At 42.0% G+C, this 18,579-nt stretch overlaps 1 protein-coding gene across 5 annotated transcripts in view; it reads left to right on the top strand.

Annotated features, from left to right (window-relative positions):
• The window catches only part of stxbp5a (syntaxin binding protein 5a (tomosyn)), an 87,042-nt gene that overhangs the window by 64,393 nt on the left and 4,070 nt on the right, over positions 1 to 18,579 (top strand). Inside the window, exons 14-27 of one of the 5 annotated variants that reach the window (XM_086060867.1) lie at positions 10 to 77; positions 501 to 541; positions 1,182 to 1,402; positions 3,937 to 4,112; positions 4,189 to 4,314; positions 5,003 to 5,154; positions 6,430 to 6,492; positions 8,658 to 8,711; positions 11,790 to 11,840; positions 15,822 to 16,103; positions 16,175 to 16,544; positions 16,621 to 16,786; positions 17,733 to 17,844; positions 17,927 to 18,147. In XM_086060867.1, coding sequence (XP_085916993.1) covers positions 10 to 77; positions 501 to 541; positions 1,182 to 1,402; positions 3,937 to 4,112; positions 4,189 to 4,314; positions 5,003 to 5,154; positions 6,430 to 6,492; positions 8,658 to 8,711; positions 11,790 to 11,840; positions 15,822 to 16,103; positions 16,175 to 16,544; positions 16,621 to 16,786; positions 17,733 to 17,844; positions 17,927 to 18,147 — 2,103 coding nt within the window. Of the gene's footprint in view, positions 1 to 9; positions 78 to 500; positions 542 to 1,181; positions 1,403 to 3,936; positions 4,113 to 4,188; positions 4,315 to 5,002; positions 5,155 to 6,429; positions 6,493 to 8,657; positions 8,712 to 11,789; positions 11,841 to 15,821; positions 16,104 to 16,174; positions 16,545 to 16,620; positions 16,787 to 17,732; positions 17,845 to 17,926; positions 18,148 to 18,579 lie in introns of those variants that run through there. The other 4 variants (XR_015090767.1, XM_086060869.1, XM_086060868.1 and 1 more) reach the window with 4 other exon arrangements.

The following is an 18,579-nucleotide window of genomic DNA, read 5'->3' as shown; positions in this document are numbered from 1 at the left end:
GTGCTTTAGGAGTGGCCTATCAGTGGAGGCAACTGGGGTCAAGGCACACAAAGCTACCCAGAGATCATCATCACCGGGTAAGATAACCATGTCGCTAGTCACACTCGTTGGCGTATTCCAAGCACGCGCTCATGTGGTATTCCTGTCCTGTTCCGTCTCGCTCTTTAAGAGTGTGCCATCGCTTGCAGAATGTTCAGCTCCCCAGTGCACTCAGACAAATTGGCGAGAAAACAGGGACCACAGAGTGAAAAAAAAAATGGGAAAAAAAAGAGTATGAGGAATACAATTGTCTTGTCTATATATAATCGACCAGTTCAGCACATAGAGAGCTTGTAAATAATGCATTTATTCCATTTCAGTCTTTCCTTCCAGAGTGATATACAGTATACAATAATATAATATACAGTACACAGTACATATATATTACAAATTAGCCTATAAAATACAACTTTTTCTTCTTTCTTTACTGTCTTCCTTTCTTTAATTTCTCACTTTTTTAGGCATGCTGATGGAACGGTGAAGTTTTGGGATGCCTCTGCAAGTGAGCTCTGTTTTTTTTTTCTTAATTAGAAGTGCAATACAGTAGTAAAAAAAAAGGAATTAAATAAGTGCATTAAAATATGTATGGAATATTTTAAAACAAATAAAATAATAATTAAAAAACGAGTTTATAAAAAAGTAAAGCATCTGAAAGTAAAAGTGAATGTTTTACTGTAAGTTACATATAATTATAATTAAAAAAAAAATTTATACTATCCTTTTTTTAACTTACATAATGCTTATAGGTTTGAAAACTTTACTACAACTTTTTTGCTATCAAAACAGCACCTTAGCATAGCTTTCTAATGTTGTGAACTGACAGAAATTAACTGGGAAAATACACCTTAGTCATTTGGAATTCAAGATCTTAATCAATCAGTCAAGATCTCAACCGTGGTCGACTTCACCTCTCTATCCTATTTGTCATTTTTACATCATGTCATCCAAAAAGTAACAAGCCCATTTTGACTAAATGAGTAGAACGTAGAGTTATCTGTTTTCAAATGTCAAAGAAATACTCTAGTACAAATACCTGAAAAATCTACTTAAGCACAGTAACCAAGTATTTGTACTTTACTTCCCGCTACTGTTGTTTTGTTGTGATGTGCATTGAAACGGACCTCACTCTCTGTTTTTCTCAGTAATGCTCCAGATGCTCTACAAGCTGAAAACGGCCAAGGTGTTTGAAAGGAGCCGCTCAAAAGAGGACAAGGGCAGCGCCGAGGCGTCTGACGAGGACCCCTTTGCCATCCAGCTGATGGCCTGGTGCGCCGAGAGCCGCATGCTGTGCGTGGCCGGCGTGTCGGCCAACATCATCGTCTACCGCTTCAGCAAACTGGAGGTCACCACGGAGGTGGTGCAGGTGCGGGGTTCTTTCTTGTTATTGCAAAACTATCTGCAGTGAATGCATTGCTGGGTTCGGAATCATTCACTCATTCCCTATTGCCTAATCACTGTACAGGCATTTTTATATAGTAGACGATTTAGTCCACTTACCAGTCAAATGAAAAATTGTTTTGCAACTACTCGAGCACACCGTTGATAACATACAGAATCAACGTCAGCTGGTGGACCTACTGTAATAAATACTGAACTAAATAAATTATAGTGACGTCCTATTGTTTTGAGCTGAGCGTATTTTATGAAAAGAATACAAGCAAATGCAATTTATGAACATTTGCATTATGGATCCTCTCGTCTGTCTCAATCTGTCAGTTTTTCTTATTTTGGGGGGAAGAGGGGTCCAGCAGTCCAGTTGGCCGACCAGCAAGTAGCAAAGATTCATGTATAATTCACAGTATTATTTATTTATTTTTTAAATCATTCAATCCCAGCCATTTTCTCTGAAGCAACCCTCCTCGCTCCCGGCTGTTACTGGATTTTGACTGATTTTGCAAGGTCCACAGAATATTGTGTTCTATTGCTATAAAAAACACGGAACCTACCAAAGGATAGATTAGTCTCTTCTTTCATCAGGAAAAAAAAGTATATTTTTGTCTGTTTAAGTTCTGCAGCAATTAGCATTAGAATACAGCTGCAAAGTTTCATCATTATTCACATTCCTGTTGAAAACACTGGCAAAAAGAGCTTGTTGCGACATGGCTCTGGCAGAACTCTTATACTCTGCTGCCACCTGCTGGCCATTTTTTGTAATACCATTGCTTTAAGCCACCTTTTCATGTCAGAAGCTACATCAAAGCCTTCTGTTTGCTCTTGCATAAACACAACCATAAAAACGTATACATACGTTTTTTGGGAGTGAAAGTATTACAAACCTATTTACACATTTTGGGGTTTGAATGAGTTAAACCTAAAAAATTCCACCAATAAACCATTTCCATGAAAAATTTACCTTAGTCCCCCCCAAAAAATAAAAATAAAATAATTAATAATTTATTAAGCTCTCCAAATAGGTGAATCTACAGGTGCGGATTTGTGACAATGCGGGCGTCAACTATATAGGGACCAAGCACAAGTCTTCTTTTGCGGAGTCGATCATTGACGTTATTGATCGATTGAGCAAATGATAACATTAGAGCCGATTACCGATCTTGCATAACATGCTAAATATCGTCCGATCCTGATCCAGCCGATCAGATCCGTGTAAAGTCTACTTATTACTTTGCCAATTGTTTTTTTTTTTTTTACATGCATGCAACACATTACAACATAAGACAAAGATATTGACATTCAAACAAAAATCAGCAAAGACATTTTGACAATTGTTTTCTGTGTTGCAAATGGTAGTAGTAGAATAATAATAAGATAAAAGTAGATGGAGAGGTTAATAATTCCACACACACACACACACACACACACGTGTTGAAAGCTACCCCTCGTGGATGACAGTATGGTTGCCATGCCAACAGACGGAGCAACGAGCAGGCAAAGCTACATAATCATTCTAATCTTCCTTGATGGCGACGTACAGGGGCGTGGTGACTCACTGTTTAGAGACTTAAAGCCGAGTGCTGTTTAATCTTGCGCTGCCTCGTCCTGCTAATCACCGCGGCTGGCTAACTGTCGCCACGAGTGTGTCATGTATTTGGACCACATTTGTCAATCCAGATGATGCGCACTTGTCAATCAGAGAACGTGGGCGCCGATATGTGCTAACTTTCTGGCAGGTGCTCTGATATGGATGATTTGGATTTCGCTCGCACCTCTTTTCCGTTTTTTTTTTTTTTAACCAACAAGATTTGATTTTGGAATATATTAGGGTCATTTTCCACACCCTCTTACCCACATGCACTCCTAATAAAATACACCGACAATACACCAGGAGGAGCAGCACAAGGTCCATTGAATTGTAGCAAATGTTTAGATAAAATTCAATATCATAGGCTGTACTGTATGGGGGACCAAAACTGCCAAAATTTGAAATAAATAAACAAATAAATGAATAAATGTGTAAATAAAAGCTAATGCGAAAAATCTAATTAAAAAATTTAATATAAAAAAATTAATATAAATCGAAATAAAAAAAACAAAAATATATAGACCTAAATATATAAATAAAAGTACAAAAAAATAAAAATAATAAACGAGATTCAAAAAACACAAATAAATACAAAAATAAATATATAAATAGAATTAAATATCAATCAATAAATTAAAATGATCTGCTCTCACATTTATTTATTTCATGCAGCAGATGCTCTGTCAGGTGGAAATGTTATTCAAATGAGGGGGTGGTCCTAAGCGTGTCTTGGGTTGGGTAATTTATTTATTTATTTAGTCAGTTATTTATTTATTTTAAATTTTGGCAGTTTTGGTCCTCCATAGTACTGGGTCGCATGGACAGATTTAAAAAATAACTAACTTATTAAATAAAAAAAAGGGTTTTTTTTGTTACGGAGATGCTAATGCTACACACTCTCAAACTGTTTTATTTAGCTACTAGAGGTGCGAATGCAGTACGAACTCAACGACCTTGAGTCCCCTGAGGGCGGGGGCGGGGAGCACACCTCGGCGCACCCCACCCCGGGCGCTTCTCCACAAACAAGCGGGCCGCCTTCGCACCCGTCCACCAGCAGCAACAACTCAGACGGCAGCAACACGCCCTGCCTCAAGTAAGGCCCTCCTTGTTTACTTCTATTACGCCACTTGCCAGCCGGTTTTATTATTTTGACTCTTTTTAAATTACAGGGTGCGTAGTACGCCACTAAAGCAGTCTGCCGGTTACCAGGTGGACTTGGTGGTCCAGTTGGTGTGGGTGAGCGGGGAACCTCCTCAGCAGATTACGAGCCTGGCACTTAATTCCTCCTACGGCCTGTAAGTGAACGCACCGTAGTCAACATCAACACTCGCGTCGTCATCAGATGATACAATTTCACCCAAGGTTATTTTTAACACCCTGCATGTTTTTGTGTTGTTTTCCATTTTTATTAGAGTAATAATGGAAAATATATTGATAACTCGTTGAACAATGAGGCACGCTAAAGCTACCACACCAACCCAAAACCTGTCTCCACATTGGCTGTCAAGTTTGAATTCTATTCCCCAACCCAAATCCTTGCTCATTCTTCTTACTTTGTGTGACGTGCATGCACTTGCAGCCAACAATGAGGCGCTCATAAGTCACCACACCAGTCCTTAGTCCATGCCTACATGCTGGCTGTCAAGCAAGTCAGAGTGTTTTTTTAAATTGTTATCCTCTCTTTGGTTCTCTGTCTTTCTCTGCATGATATGCACGCACTCACAGCTGACAATGAGGCACTCTAATGCGGACACGTCAACAAACCATCCAAATGGAATTAAGCGAGTTAACTAAATGCACGTTGTAATCGGCCGCCCATTTTTATATGGTGGAGGAGGGGCGACTCACGCCCGACTCCAAACTGTGTCATACGCCGACGTTTTAGACATGCCCAAAAAAATAGCAAATTTAAATGGTGAAAATATTGCTGTATCTCAGGGATAGGCAACTCCAGTCTAAACTTTTTCTTTATCTGTTACTCAGTGTGGTGTTCGGCAACATTAACGGTGTTGCAGTAGTGGACTACATCCAGAAGACAGTGGTGCTGAACCTGGGGACGCTGGAGCTGTACGGGTCCAACGATCCGTACCAGAGACAACCGCGATCACCCAGAAAGTCTCGACAGCCCTCTGGAGGTAACTGGGATTTCATCTCTCTTTTTTTTAAATATTTTTTTATATAAACAACCACATGGCCTTTTTTTAAAGTCCACTTGCTTAAAGCTAACACAAAACAGGAAACAACTTAGGCAGGCACATGAATAGCATCTGAGTAGCCGAATTACAACTCTTTACGCAATGGACATTTAAACACAAACTATTAAGAAACCCATTTAGGCAAATATAATAATCACATGCATACATTCTTTATCCTCTGTGTAGAATGACCTTTTCTGCTTTACCTGGGGAGCTGAGTCTTCATTTACAGTAGTGTGGCCGTATGTCAGGGTTATATTGCCCCCAGGTGGCCAAAGTGCACACACCAAAAGGAACATACCTTCTATTTATGTCACGACTGAATCTTTTTTATAAAGCACTATAGAAATATATATATAGAAAAAAAATTTGCTTGGGTTTTGAGAATGGTACCACAGAATACTGTGTCCGAACCAGATGTTGTATTCAAATCCATTCATTTTCACCACCAGCGAGAACCAAAATATTTTTTTCCCGGGAGCACTATTCAGCTGGAGGTCGCAACAAATACAACAACAAATGGGCCTTGACCTGTGAGATGTTCCGATTATGGAGATTCATGACGTCATATGGCACCAACACACCGAAACAGCTTGTTTGCTGCAGATAGGAACAAGTGTGCCTCTTCAGCATGGGCACACTGCCACCCTGTGTTGGATAGTCAGACTGCATTTTAAATTTGATGGATGAAGTGCTAATATGTGCGTGTGTACATCCTTCCGGAAAGCCCGCACCCACACATACACACACACGCATGTATGGAGCATCTGGTGTCAGTGAGTGGTGAGCAGTGGGCTGGCACCTGTCGCAGCTTGGCGAGCGCGAGCAGTAATCAGACGTCCAGCTGTGCTTCCCGGTGCCAAGGCGTTGCTGCCTGCTTGGCTTTCTGCCTCACTGGATCAGAAACACACACAAGGATGAAGACACATTGAGGAGATACTAGCGCTTCCTCGAGTACAAACTAGGGCTCAACGATTTTGAAAAAATAACATATATATACTGTATGTATATATATAGATATATAGATAGATAGAATATATGTTTATGGGATTGGCCACCGGGGGGCAGTATGATACAGTCATTCAGATGCAAACACAGAAGAGTTTCACTATTACTGTAAACTCAGTAAAGTTTACTAAGCTTTGTTGTTTTTCGCTGAGGTTAAAGTATGCAGGCTAGAAGCATTATTGCTTAGTGGTGCGATCTCTGTTTCAGGACTGTGTGACATCAACGAGGGTTCGGCCACGTCAGAGGACCGCTGCAAGTCTCCCACTTCAGGTACCATGTCCTTTAGTCTCAAATTTCATGTTGATGGTGCATGATGAAAATGGATCAAGGCTCGTGTTACAAATATTGTTTTTATTGAAACAGTGGCTCACAAAACTGGAACTTTATATCACCTGCACCCCGACAAAACTATAAAATTGTCATTCTATCCCACTAATTTAACACTCGGCTTTAATATTACCCGGTTCAGGATTTTTGTGACCGATTCTATTTGCGCCTGTATTTTTTTTTCCTCCCCTATTATGCAGAGCGCAATAGACAGGAATAAATGGCTTTCATGGCTTTCGCCAGCCTGCACAACTGCGCAATAGACTGGAACCGCGAAGATCCGGTCGAGGTGATGCAAAGTGATGAAATAATTATGAACGGAGTGCGGCGACGACGCATTCTGCTGGGGAGACCTATTAAACTTTTCAGAGCATTAAAGTCACACAAGCGTGGCTATAGAGTTGGGGAAAAGCATCAATGTGTTTATCAAGGATCTCTTTTCATTTAAATGTGTCTTGACACAAAGTCGTTTTCATTTTTTAAATCAACTAAATGCATAACAAAGTTATATTAATAGTAATGCCAACTCTGATATTAACAACAATCATGGATTTAGAATTGCCAAATATATTTTCTTTTTAGAATGGCTATTCAATATTACTTTGACAATTAACAACTCTTTATTTGCATTTATGTTGTAATTATGAAAATAAAATGGAAAATATTCTAAGAATAAAATGGTAATATTACACGGAAAATAATTACAAGAATAAAACAGTTGACAAAGATGAAATATGATGAGAATAAGTAGTAAAAGCATACATTTTACATGAGTAAAATTACAATATGCCAAGGAAAAAGTCACAATTTCAGGAATGAAGTGAAAGTGCAAAAACATGTTTTTTGTTGTTGTTTTTTGTTTTTTACAGTAAACTTGTAGTAAGAGGAAAAGGTCACAGTTTGTTGAAATTTCAGGATCGAAGTACAAATGTTACAAGTAGTAATATGAAGTAATATTTGTAAAACATTACTAAAAATAATGTCTTAATGAGACATAAGTCTCAATTGTATGATAAATAATCAGAATTTTCAGTTTAAAGTCTAATAAACAGAAAAACGTCAAAAATATGACTAGGATGAAATGGTCAAGGATATATATATAAAAAACACCACTAGAATTATTTATGAGAATAAGTCCCAAATTTCCAAAAATAACTGTACAACGTCAGAATTATGTTGCAATTCGGAAATGAATAAAGCAAATCCGAAAATTCATTTGTAATATCACGAAGATTTTCAAGAATAATGTAATCATTGTTATTATAAATGTCATTTTGCTGCAAAAGTTTTTTTTTTTTTTTTTATTTAAACTAAAATGTAAAATTACATTTTCATTTACCAGAATAAAGTTTAAAGAGAAATTTACAATTTAATTTAAAAGGAACCCCAACTGTAATGACAAGTTTGCTCTACATGATTCGGGGTTCCTTTTAAAGAAAGAAAGCAGAAGTATTACAATAATAATTTTATTGCAAGGAAAACATTTTGAATTTATGTCAGAGTAAATCTGTGATAATATGAGGAAAAAAGGTTAACTTAAACTTCATCATAAATATTAAATATATACTATGTAATGTATGCATCACCTTCAAATTGCAAATATTTTGCCCTTATATTGTTTTAAATTAGGAATAACTTTGTATATACAAATGCAAGAAGTGACATTTGATTTAGAAGTTAAAGTTCAGGGAATAAACATGGTCCAGCCTTATAAACATCGTTCTGTATTATTTATTTTAAAAGTTTGGTTACCATTAAACTAGCTTTATTATTAAAAAATTAAATAAAAATGATTGCAAATAATGGAAATCCTAAATTTTAAGGCTGAGTGGTGGATGCTGATTTTGTGCCTGGGAGGTGAATCACTTTCCATCAGGATGTCGACATAGGGCCATATTGTTCTCAGCAGGCAGTACAGAGTATAAATACTAAAAAGAACCTGAACTACAAAATGTTCAACTAATATTAATAATGTAGCAATTCCACCCAAAAGCTGAATATCCCAAACATTTTTGTGAATGGTATGTCTATAAGACACGGTCAAAAAGGTCAAAAATGTTTCTAACTTTCAACTTCCTTGACTTCTCCCTCATTGACACTCCCCAAAGTGTTGATGTCAAACAGCAATCTCCAGCAGTTCTACAATGGAGGTGGTAGAGGAGGTAAGATTGGCCAAAGACTTTCCTAAGAGGGTATGTAGGCAGGACAACGGTGGTCCGCATTTGTCTCCCCCACCCACCGACCCTCCTCTTGTCTCTGTCCTCCATGTCGCCCTAGTGGCAATTAATTAGCTTGAACTAACGCTAGCTAAAGTTTGGGATAGCCTCTGTTCGCATGGTGTTTGTTGTCTCTTCGTGCAAGAAAAAAATAATACAATCTATTTTTTTCCATCAAAATGCTTAAATCTGATTCACAACAACAAAACTGCTTGTTTTGTTAAACAGAGACCTCATAGCACAGAAGCAGAGGCTAATCCTCCAGCTAGGTGGCAGCTACATATTAGCATTGCATGCTACTTGTATGTAGCACGAGCGTCAAGCGTATGTTCCCGTGCCTGCGTCTGTGACGTGCGTACCCCCACGTCCTCGACACGCTTGTGATCGGCGTCCTTTTTTTGTTAATCATGTCGTACGATAACATCACGTAATGGAGCGACAATTGTACGTCCAACATGTCTCTTTGTGTTACGACTACAGTGTGTGTCTGTTATTATGTGTCCACTGTGTCAGTTTAGCGTTGCCGTAATGGCAACAAAGTTTTTTTTGTTTTTTTATTTTATTTACTTTTTTCACTATTTACTTTCTTTATTCAGATTATATATATATATATATATATATATATATATATATATATACATATATAATTTTTTTATTTATTTTTATTTTTCAGAGTAAAATTTATACTACTACTATATACTACTTTACTACAACTGTTACTATAGTAATAGTCGTAGCAAAGTAGTCATAGTAGTTTGTGTGTTTATTAAAGCGCTTTGGGCACCATATGGTGTAGTTTAAGACATACAAAGAGCAGATTATTTACAATTTTTTCACAGTTTTATTATTTGTATTCTTTTATATTTACCATTTCTATAACAAATATTGTGATTATTATTTTAATGTATTTCTATTCACTTTAATGAATATATTTTATTATGCATTTTGTGTTTTTTATTATTAATAATCATTAATAGTATTGGCAATGTTAGCATTTGTAGTAGTAGTATTTAGTCACAATTATTATATATTATTTATATTACTTTATACTGTTTTACCGACTATAAAGCGCATCGGGTTATAAGCCGCGCATACCTGGTGTGGATTTATTTTTATTTTTTTCACATACTGGCCGTGCCGGACTATAAGCCATGGATAGATACCGTACGTCGTGTAATTAGATACCCAGGAGGGCGTTCGCAAAGCGATATCCGCAGCTAGAAAAAATAAATAAATACATTAGCCGCACCGTCACATTGGCCTCGGGGGTCTGATTACATGGAAAAGGTAGTGGCTTATAGTCAAGAAAATACAGTATTTGTAATTGTAGTAGTATTGGTCAAACCACTCCATCTGTTATTTATTATTATTATTTAATGTTTCTTTAGTTAGTTGAGTAGAGTATAGTTCCGGTAGTTTTAATTCATGTATGCGAGTACTGTATAGTAATAGGTACCATATAACAGGATAATTCCCCTTTTTCATTGTATTGCAATTTTGAAAATAGACCATTGCCACCTAGGTCTCACTCACGCTTAAAACACAGCAATGTATTTATATTATTATTATACAGAAAATTAGCTCTTTTAACTGCGACATTACGACTTTGTTCACCGGCGATTAACATTTTGTGATGCTCGGTGTGCACCGATGTGGGAGGAAACCGGAGTACCTGGAGAAAACCCACACAGGCATGGGGAGAACATGCAAACTCCACCCAGGAAGGCCAAAGTCCGGACTCGATCTCACGTCCTCTGCACTGGGAGGCAGACGTGCTAACCAGTAAAATTTAAAAAAGTGTACGTGTGATGTCTGTTTTAAGAATAGCTCACCAGTGATTGGACACTGTCTTGCTAAGAAAAATTTAATTAAAAAAATAACAGAGGAAGAATATCAACATTTGTTTACTTATAAACTTAACTACATGTTAATTAAAGTACCAATTTTCCTATATTTTGTTTAACAACTAAATAGAATGCCATTTTAATTTGCCCAAATATTTCAAATAAGCACATTTTAGATCTGTAATGTTAATACTTTGATATTTTTGCTTCTATCGGCCCATGCCTATTCATAAAGTTTCCCGGTGTGTCTGTGAAAGCGGCTCTTGGCTATGCAGTTCTCACACATTTAGACCAGGCATGCCGCTTGGTTCTAACAAAAACGTTTTTGCCATCCCGTATAATAAACATATCATTTAGGCATACATATGACGGTTATAATAAAAATGCAAGTAAATTCATGTAAAATATCGGGATATGTATCACATTGAAGACCATGTACTGGGATACATATGTATCGTATCGTGAGGTTGTTGGCAATACCCAGCCCTAATCGATGTTACGGTAATTCTACATTTTCAAACAAATGACAAATGCTCACAAGGTATGTATTCTCTCTCCTTTGTGGGAACAAAAGACTGTAATTCGAGTTTAGTTGGATGGGAGTTGCTGAAAGTTGCAACAGTTGGGGACCTTCTCTGCTTTTTTTTCTTGCTCTTAATTATGTTGCATTTCTCCGTGCTGCCTGGCATGTCGCCTCTAAAAAAAAAAACAATCGCTTCAAAATCTGCGATATAGCTGGGGCATCTTTGCATCTAGAATAGAGATGACTTTATTTTCTCTGAGCAACAAAATGGAAGCATCAGTGAGACAGCTCTAAGAACCTTTTATAAAGTGCAATATGGAATGATTTATTTATGCTGTAGATACAAAAAAAAACAAAAAACATGTTGTAAAGTAGTGTTCATGACTCGTCTTGTCCACTGTGTGTTTCCATGTGTTGTTCCGCACTCTCCCGGCGCATGCTGCTGCGGCATGACCGCCTTAACTTTGACGGTTGCGCTTGCGACCTCTTCCTCCGTGGGGCAGGAGCGTCGTCCCTTCTTTTGTTCCCGTCTTGTCGCGGCATGCCTCCGCTCCCGGGGGTCGCGCTCCCAGGGGGTCGCGCTCCCGGAGCTTTGCATGGCATCGTGCGTGAGCTTGGACGTGTGTTTTGTAAAGAGGGATGTTCTCTTTTTTCCAGCAAAGATGTCACGGAAATTAAGCTTGCCTACTGAGCTAAAGCCAGACTTGGGTAAGCCTTGACTCCGTGTCTCCAAAGCAACTTGTATGACATGCAATGTAGTCTGGCCTTCAAATTAAGGTAGATGAAATATGATAAATATGTACAGTATGCGGGCGCTCCCACGTATTTGACTGCGGTGGGGTCGGTCCGCTACTGCAGAGATCAGTGGCGCTAAGCTTAAGTCTGCACCCTCTATGATGCTCTTCTTCTGCTTTTCTATGCTGTCTTTCTACATGTGCTGTCTCTTAATAGCATCTAAAATGGGGATATATATTAATATATATATATATATATATATATATATACTTTTTTATTTTTTTATTTTCTGAATGTTTTGAACTCTTTGAACGTACTTGCATGCTAAATGCTGACAACTTTTTTCCCATAATGCCACGGGGGTATTGACTTGCACATGCACATCCCCCCCGTGGCATTATGGGAAGAAATGCATCGCAGATATAAGAATGAATGGTAAAAAATTACATACGTAATTATTATCAAACATATTGGTATAATCACGGCCAAATGCTGAAAAAAATAATAAAGTTGCAGATGCACAAGTCAATACCATGTGGCATTATGGGAAAAAAATGCTAAGTTATTAGCATTTAGCCTACAAGTACGTTCGAACATATACTGTATTTGCCAGTCAAAAATGACATTGGTCGTTTCATGCTTCCGTATGAGGTCATGTTTATCATTTAGCTTTAGCTTGCCGTAAATCAGCATTCACTCCATTTTGCCACAATTAGTTCAAGCCATTAACGATTCAGATCAGTTCAGTGCCTCTTACTATTGTATTTTCTGCCAGCGGTGTGTTAAAAGTTAGAAATACTCTACCTCTGTCTATCTGCCATTGTTTTCTCTAAACTCAGGAAGATGGACATGTCTGACGAACCTATGATTTAATCAAACCACAAACATAATCGACAGTCTAATCACTCGTTCCATCAGTGCGCTGGCCACATACTATTAACTCATTTGCTCCCAAAAACATATCAATACATTCTATTTTAAATATTACCATCTTTCCAAAGACGTATTTATACTTTCTTTTTATTAATTGTTTTAATGTTTTTTATGCTAGAGCATAGGTGTCAAACTACGGTCCACACCACAAGCTGATTCCAATCAGCAGGATTGTTATCAGGCTTATGCATTGCTTGCTGATGAGCTGATTATATATCAGCTGTGTTGGAGAACGGAAACATCCAAAACCTGCAGGACTGTGGCCCTCCAGGACCGGAGTTTGACACCTATGTGCTAGAGCAGTGGTCCTCAACCCTTTTCCTCAGGGACCGGTATCCAACCTGTTTTCCATGTCTCCCGCAGCCAACACAGGTGATTCATAACATCAGCTAATTAGCAAGCTCTGGAGAAGCCTGATATCGATTCCCACCTGTGTTGGCTGTAGGAGACATGGAAAACAGGCTGGATACCGGTCCCCTAGGACCAGGGTTGAGGACCACTGTGCTAGAGCATACAGAAGGCTTTGATGCAGCCTCTGAACTGAAGGAGAATGGTAATTGAATGGTAGTCATTTTTTTTTTTTTTCTTTTCTTTAAGAGCTCAGTATTGTTCATTCGGAAATGTCATCATCATTGCTCTTTTTTTTTTTTTTTTTTTTTTAAATATATATATATATATATATATATATACACATATATACATACATATATACATATATACATACATACATACATACATTTTTTTTTTTTGTGTGTGTGGGTGAGTATGTGTGTGTGCGTGCGTGCGTGCGTGTGTTTGTTAGCTCACCAGAAAACCTATTAGAAAAAAAAATCTCATACCGTTCACCTAAATCGAACACCAGGAGACCCGAGGGGACCGAAGAAAACCAAGGAAGGTGAAATCCAGCACCGACCAGACACCCCCCACCAGAACTCCTCCCCAGCCCAAGAAACATCCAGACCCCAACAAATCCAAAAAACATAAAATCAGGGAGGCCTCAAGAGACCAACGGAGAGACCGAGAAAAGGAAGGAAGGACAGATGAAGCCGCGTGAGATCCGAGACACCAGCCTCCACCGATTCAATAACCTGAGGAGGAAACAGATTGTGTCTGAGTTTCGGTAGATGCTGGTGTGGTGGATCTGGCATGCATGAAAATCTCCACCAAAGAGGGGAGCCGTCGACCCCCGCCGGAACAGAGCAAGCGCAACACCTCAGGGCCCCCCAGACCGCGGCAGCGCCAAAGGACGACCCCCGGGCCCCACCAGGGCCACCGGCCGGAGAGCAAACCCAGGAGCAGGAGCGCCCCCCGCCCCAACACGGCCCGCGCCCCCGGCCCAACGCAGCAGGACGGGGCACTGCAGGCCCACCAGGCACCCCACCGGCCCCCAACCCCCGCCCCCCCCCCCCCCACAACCCCCCGCCCCCCATCCACCCCCGCCACCCACCCCAACCCAGCCCCAGCCGCCCCCATGCCCCCAATCCCCCAGACACCCCCCACCCCCAGCACCCCCCCCACCCCGCAACTCCCACCACCGCCCCCCCCCCCCCAACAAAGCCGCCCCCCCCCGACCCCACCCCACGGACAGGGGACCGCAGCACTGCTCTATACTGCGGCCCCCAACCGATGGCACCCCCACAAGCCCCCCCCCCACCCACAAGTTGTGTGGTGTATTAAAATTGGAGGGGAGTTGTAGGGTGAAGACGGTGTTTCCACCCTACCCCACCCCCCAAAGTGTGTTATGTGCCCTATATGTCTATAAAAGTGTATTGTGCAAACCTAGTGTAGTGAGTTAAGAGGTGTGACCAGCGGGGCCCCCCCCAACCGGGCGGGGGCAGGAGGCGCACCGGCCCACCAAGCCCCCACCCACCCCACCAGGACCCCGGCGGGCATATGGGACCCGTCCGGCGGGGCGATAGGGCTCGCCCCCCGGATACTGGGTCCCGCCCGAGGTGTCAGGACGCCCACCGGAGCGGGGCGGGCACGACACCAAACCCCAGCCACCCCCGCCGGCCCCCATAGCACCGAGACCCGGGCCATGGATGGAGCCCCCGGCCCAGGGGAGGGGAAGGAAGGCGTACCGGGGAAGGGGAAGGGAGGAGGGAAGGGGACGACAAGAAGGGCAGGGGGCAGCGGCAGGGACGCAAGGAGAGGGGGAGAGGAGGAGGAAGGGCGAGGAGGGAGAGGGGACAGGGAGGCGGAGGACGGGCGGGGAGAGGCGAGGAGGGAGAGGCAGCAAGGGGGAGGAAGGGGGAGGGGAGAGGGAACCACCGGGCACCCCGGCGGCCCACAGGCCCCGAACCGCGTCGCCGGGCCCAGAGCGACGGACCGCGCCGGAACGGCGCCGCCCCCGACACTGAATGGTAGTCATTACACAAACGTCCAGCAGGTGGCAGCAGAGTATCAACCAGGGCCATGTTGCAACAAAGCTGTTTTCCCAACAGTTTTAACCAGATTTGTGAATAATGATGAAACTTAGCTATATTCGAATGCTAATTGCTGCTGAATGGAAACAGATAGAAATATATGTTTTTTTCCTGATGAAAGAAAATACTCTAATCTTTCTTTTGGTAGGGTCCATGTTTTTATAGCAATATTTTTGTTGGCCTTGCAAAATCAGTCAAAATCCAGTAAAACTGCTTGGAGCGAAGGGGGTTTCTTCAGTGAAAATGGCTGGGAGTGAATGAGTTAAGTAACTAAAAGCCTTCAATGGGAACCACTCTCCAAAATTGGTTGGCGGTTGTCCACAATGGAATGTCACGTCTTGGCCATTTCCAAACAGACACTCCACACCTAAAATGTAGAACTCGGGAAGCCTTTTAGATTCAAGTTGAAAGGTCACCAACAACCAAGAAGTGTCCAGTTGCCACCATTGAACTTTGCGAAGGAAGTAGAAACCTGACAATATAGGAAAAGTGCAAAATCAAATCAAGTGTCATCCCAGCTTTTACTGTTTACATTTGTCTATTGTTCACGATGCAGGGCAGGTTCTTTACCTCCCTCTGTTTTTTCCTCTCACTGTCCTCTTGTCCGTATGCCCGCCACGGGGTGCCAACCCACTAGACCACCGGGACAATTCCTTCAGCCGCTCGCGCTCGTCCAGCGTCACCAGCATCGACAAGGAGGCCAAAGAAGCCGCCCTCTCCTTCCACTTCTGCGAGAGCTACGCCCGCAAGGGGGACGGCGTCTCGTCGCCGTGCTTGTTCGTGGGCACGTCTCAGGGCACCGTGCTGGCTCTGGCCCTCACGTTGCCACCGCCTGGAGAGCAGAGGCAACTGCAGCCCGTTCTCCTTTTGCCCACCGGTGAGATTTACTGAATGCTACTTTTGTACCCCTCAAGCTCGTAATCGCCGTCCTTTCCCGGTATCGGTCAGGCATGTTGATCCGACTGAAGGGAAGCATCATGCGGTTGGCTTTCCTGGACTCAGCCGGTTCTGTCCTGCCCGCTGCGTACGACCCCTGGTTCGAACCCAACGTCTCGGCGGACGGCGAAGAACGGGAGAAGGTCCGCAAGCGTCGGCCCGTGTCGGTTTCGCCGTCCAGCTCGCAGGATCTTAACGAGAGCCACTACGCCGTGATGTGCTCAGAGAAGCAGGCCAAGGTCCTGTCGCTGCCCAGCCAGACGTGCATCTACAAGCACAGCATCACGGAGGCCTCCTTCGTTTTACGTGCCGACGTGGTCCAGATGAGCCAAGGCGTTTGTCTGGCATGCTTTTGCGCTAACGGTCATATCATGACCCTCAGGTGAGGCGCGTTTGGAGTTAGCGCACGACGCGCAATGTGACTTTGAACAATTTATTTTTCTTGTTCCTTCATCCAGTCTACCGGGACTGAGACCTCTCATGGATGTAAACTACCTGCCTCTAACGGACATGAGGATAGCCAGGACCTTCTGCTTCACAAACTTGGGTCAGGCCATGTACCTCTGCTCTCCCACCGAAGTCCAGAGGATCACGTACAGCCAGGACACCTGTGAGAACCTACAGGTCTGTAAAATGTTTGTTTAGAAATTACAAGTGTATGCCAGTCAGAGTATTTCACTGAGAAAAAAAAAAAATCATTGTTGTGTTTAATACCATTTCAGTAGTGTGCATGAGCGCATTTCACGAGTGTATATGAGAACATTTCAATAGCATACGTGAGTGAAAACATTTCTGTATTGTTTATTAAAGCATTCCAGTAGTCTATATGAGTGCATTTCACCAGTCTATATAACTGAATTTTTTTTTAGTATTGTGTATGAGCATTTCACAAGAGTATACTGAATGAGTGCGAAAATTTGAGTGTTGTGCATGAGAGTATTTTCAGTACTGAGCATGAGCATTTCCGTAGTGTTGTAGTATTTGAGTGCATTTCACTAGCATGAGAGTATTTCGGTACAGTAGTTCTCTAGGAGTGCATTTTACTAGTGTATATGAGAAAAAGAAAAATTGCGTATTGCGTAGAGGGCTTTTCAGTAGTGCGTGTAAGAGGATTTTAGTAGGTCTGTATGAGTGCATTTCACTTGTCTTTATGATCAAAAACAAAAATTTTTTTTAGCATGAGAGCATTTCAATAGTGTGTATGAGAGCATTCTGTATAGTCAGGCTGTATAAGTGCATTTCAGTATGAGATAAAACATTTATTGTGTTTGAGAGCATTTAAATAGTGCATATAGGAAGGGGGGGGGGGGGAGTCCAGCATTAGCTTATGTATGAGAGCATTCCAGTAGTGTATATGAGAGCTTTTCACTAGTGTACCGTGTATGTGCGGGGGGGGGGGGGGGGGGATCTCTGTCGGTCAGCATGCCTTGTCAAACACATTCACGTCACATCTCCAGTCAACAGCTAAGTCGCTAGCCCAATAAGCTAGCACAATAAGCTAACGTAGCAGTCTACACCTGAAATCACTGTCTGTATTTAAATGACGAATTGGTGCTTGTAATTGTTTCAGGAAATGCTTGGTGAATTGTTTACACCCGTGGAGACACCGGAGGCCCCCAACAGAGGTTTCTTCAAGGGTCTCTTTGGGGGAGGGGCACAGTCACTGGACAGAGAAGAGCTATGTACGCAACACTAGCGCTAAGTTCTTTAAAAAAATATATATATATTTAATCACATGCTAACGCTAATCTTCCCGCAACCTAGTCGGCGAAGAAGTCGCCGGGCGAGCATCCCGGAGCCTGGCCCAGCACATCCCGGGCCCGGGTGGCATCGAGGGCATGAAAGGCGCGGCATCAGGCGTGGTCGGCGATCTTGCCCGCGCCCGGATAGCATTGGATGAACGAGGGCAGAAGCTCGGCGAGCTGGAGGAGAGGACAGCCGCCATGATGAACAGCGCCGACTCCTTTTCCAAGCACGCCCACGACGTAACAAATATTCACTTTAGATAACGTGCTAACAAATATCTACCTATGTGGACTAATTATGGAACATCAGCTGAAGAAGTCAGCTTGACGTGCCATGCTCCATTCAATGGTCCTTGCCCCGCACTACCTACACAACAAATGGGTTTGACGACAGCGCACTGCCTCCTCCTAAACACAGTGTGAAAAGGGCTTTAAGGGGAAAGTCAACCAAAACTTTTTTGGGGACAATAATATGAGTCAGGTAGCAAAATCCAGCTGTTTTTATCCATCTCAAGGGGCAGACATTTTGCCTCTTGCTGTCGACTGAAGATGACATCAATAATGCTCAGGGCTCAGGTAACAACCAATCACAGTTCACCTGTTTTCTCAAGCTGAGCTGTGATTGGTCGTTGCCTGAGCCCTGAGCAACTGTGACAGCAAGTGGCAAAATGG

The sequence above is a fragment of the Leptonotus elevatus genome, chromosome 18 (genome assembly GCF_054856555.1).
Source record: "Leptonotus elevatus isolate MCC_2025b chromosome 18, RoL_Lele_1.0, whole genome shotgun sequence".
Classification (NCBI taxonomy): Eukaryota; Metazoa; Chordata; class Actinopteri; order Syngnathiformes; family Syngnathidae; genus Leptonotus; species Leptonotus elevatus.
The sequence above is the reverse complement of the archived record's forward strand: the minus strand, read 5'-3'. Positions and strand labels throughout refer to the sequence as shown.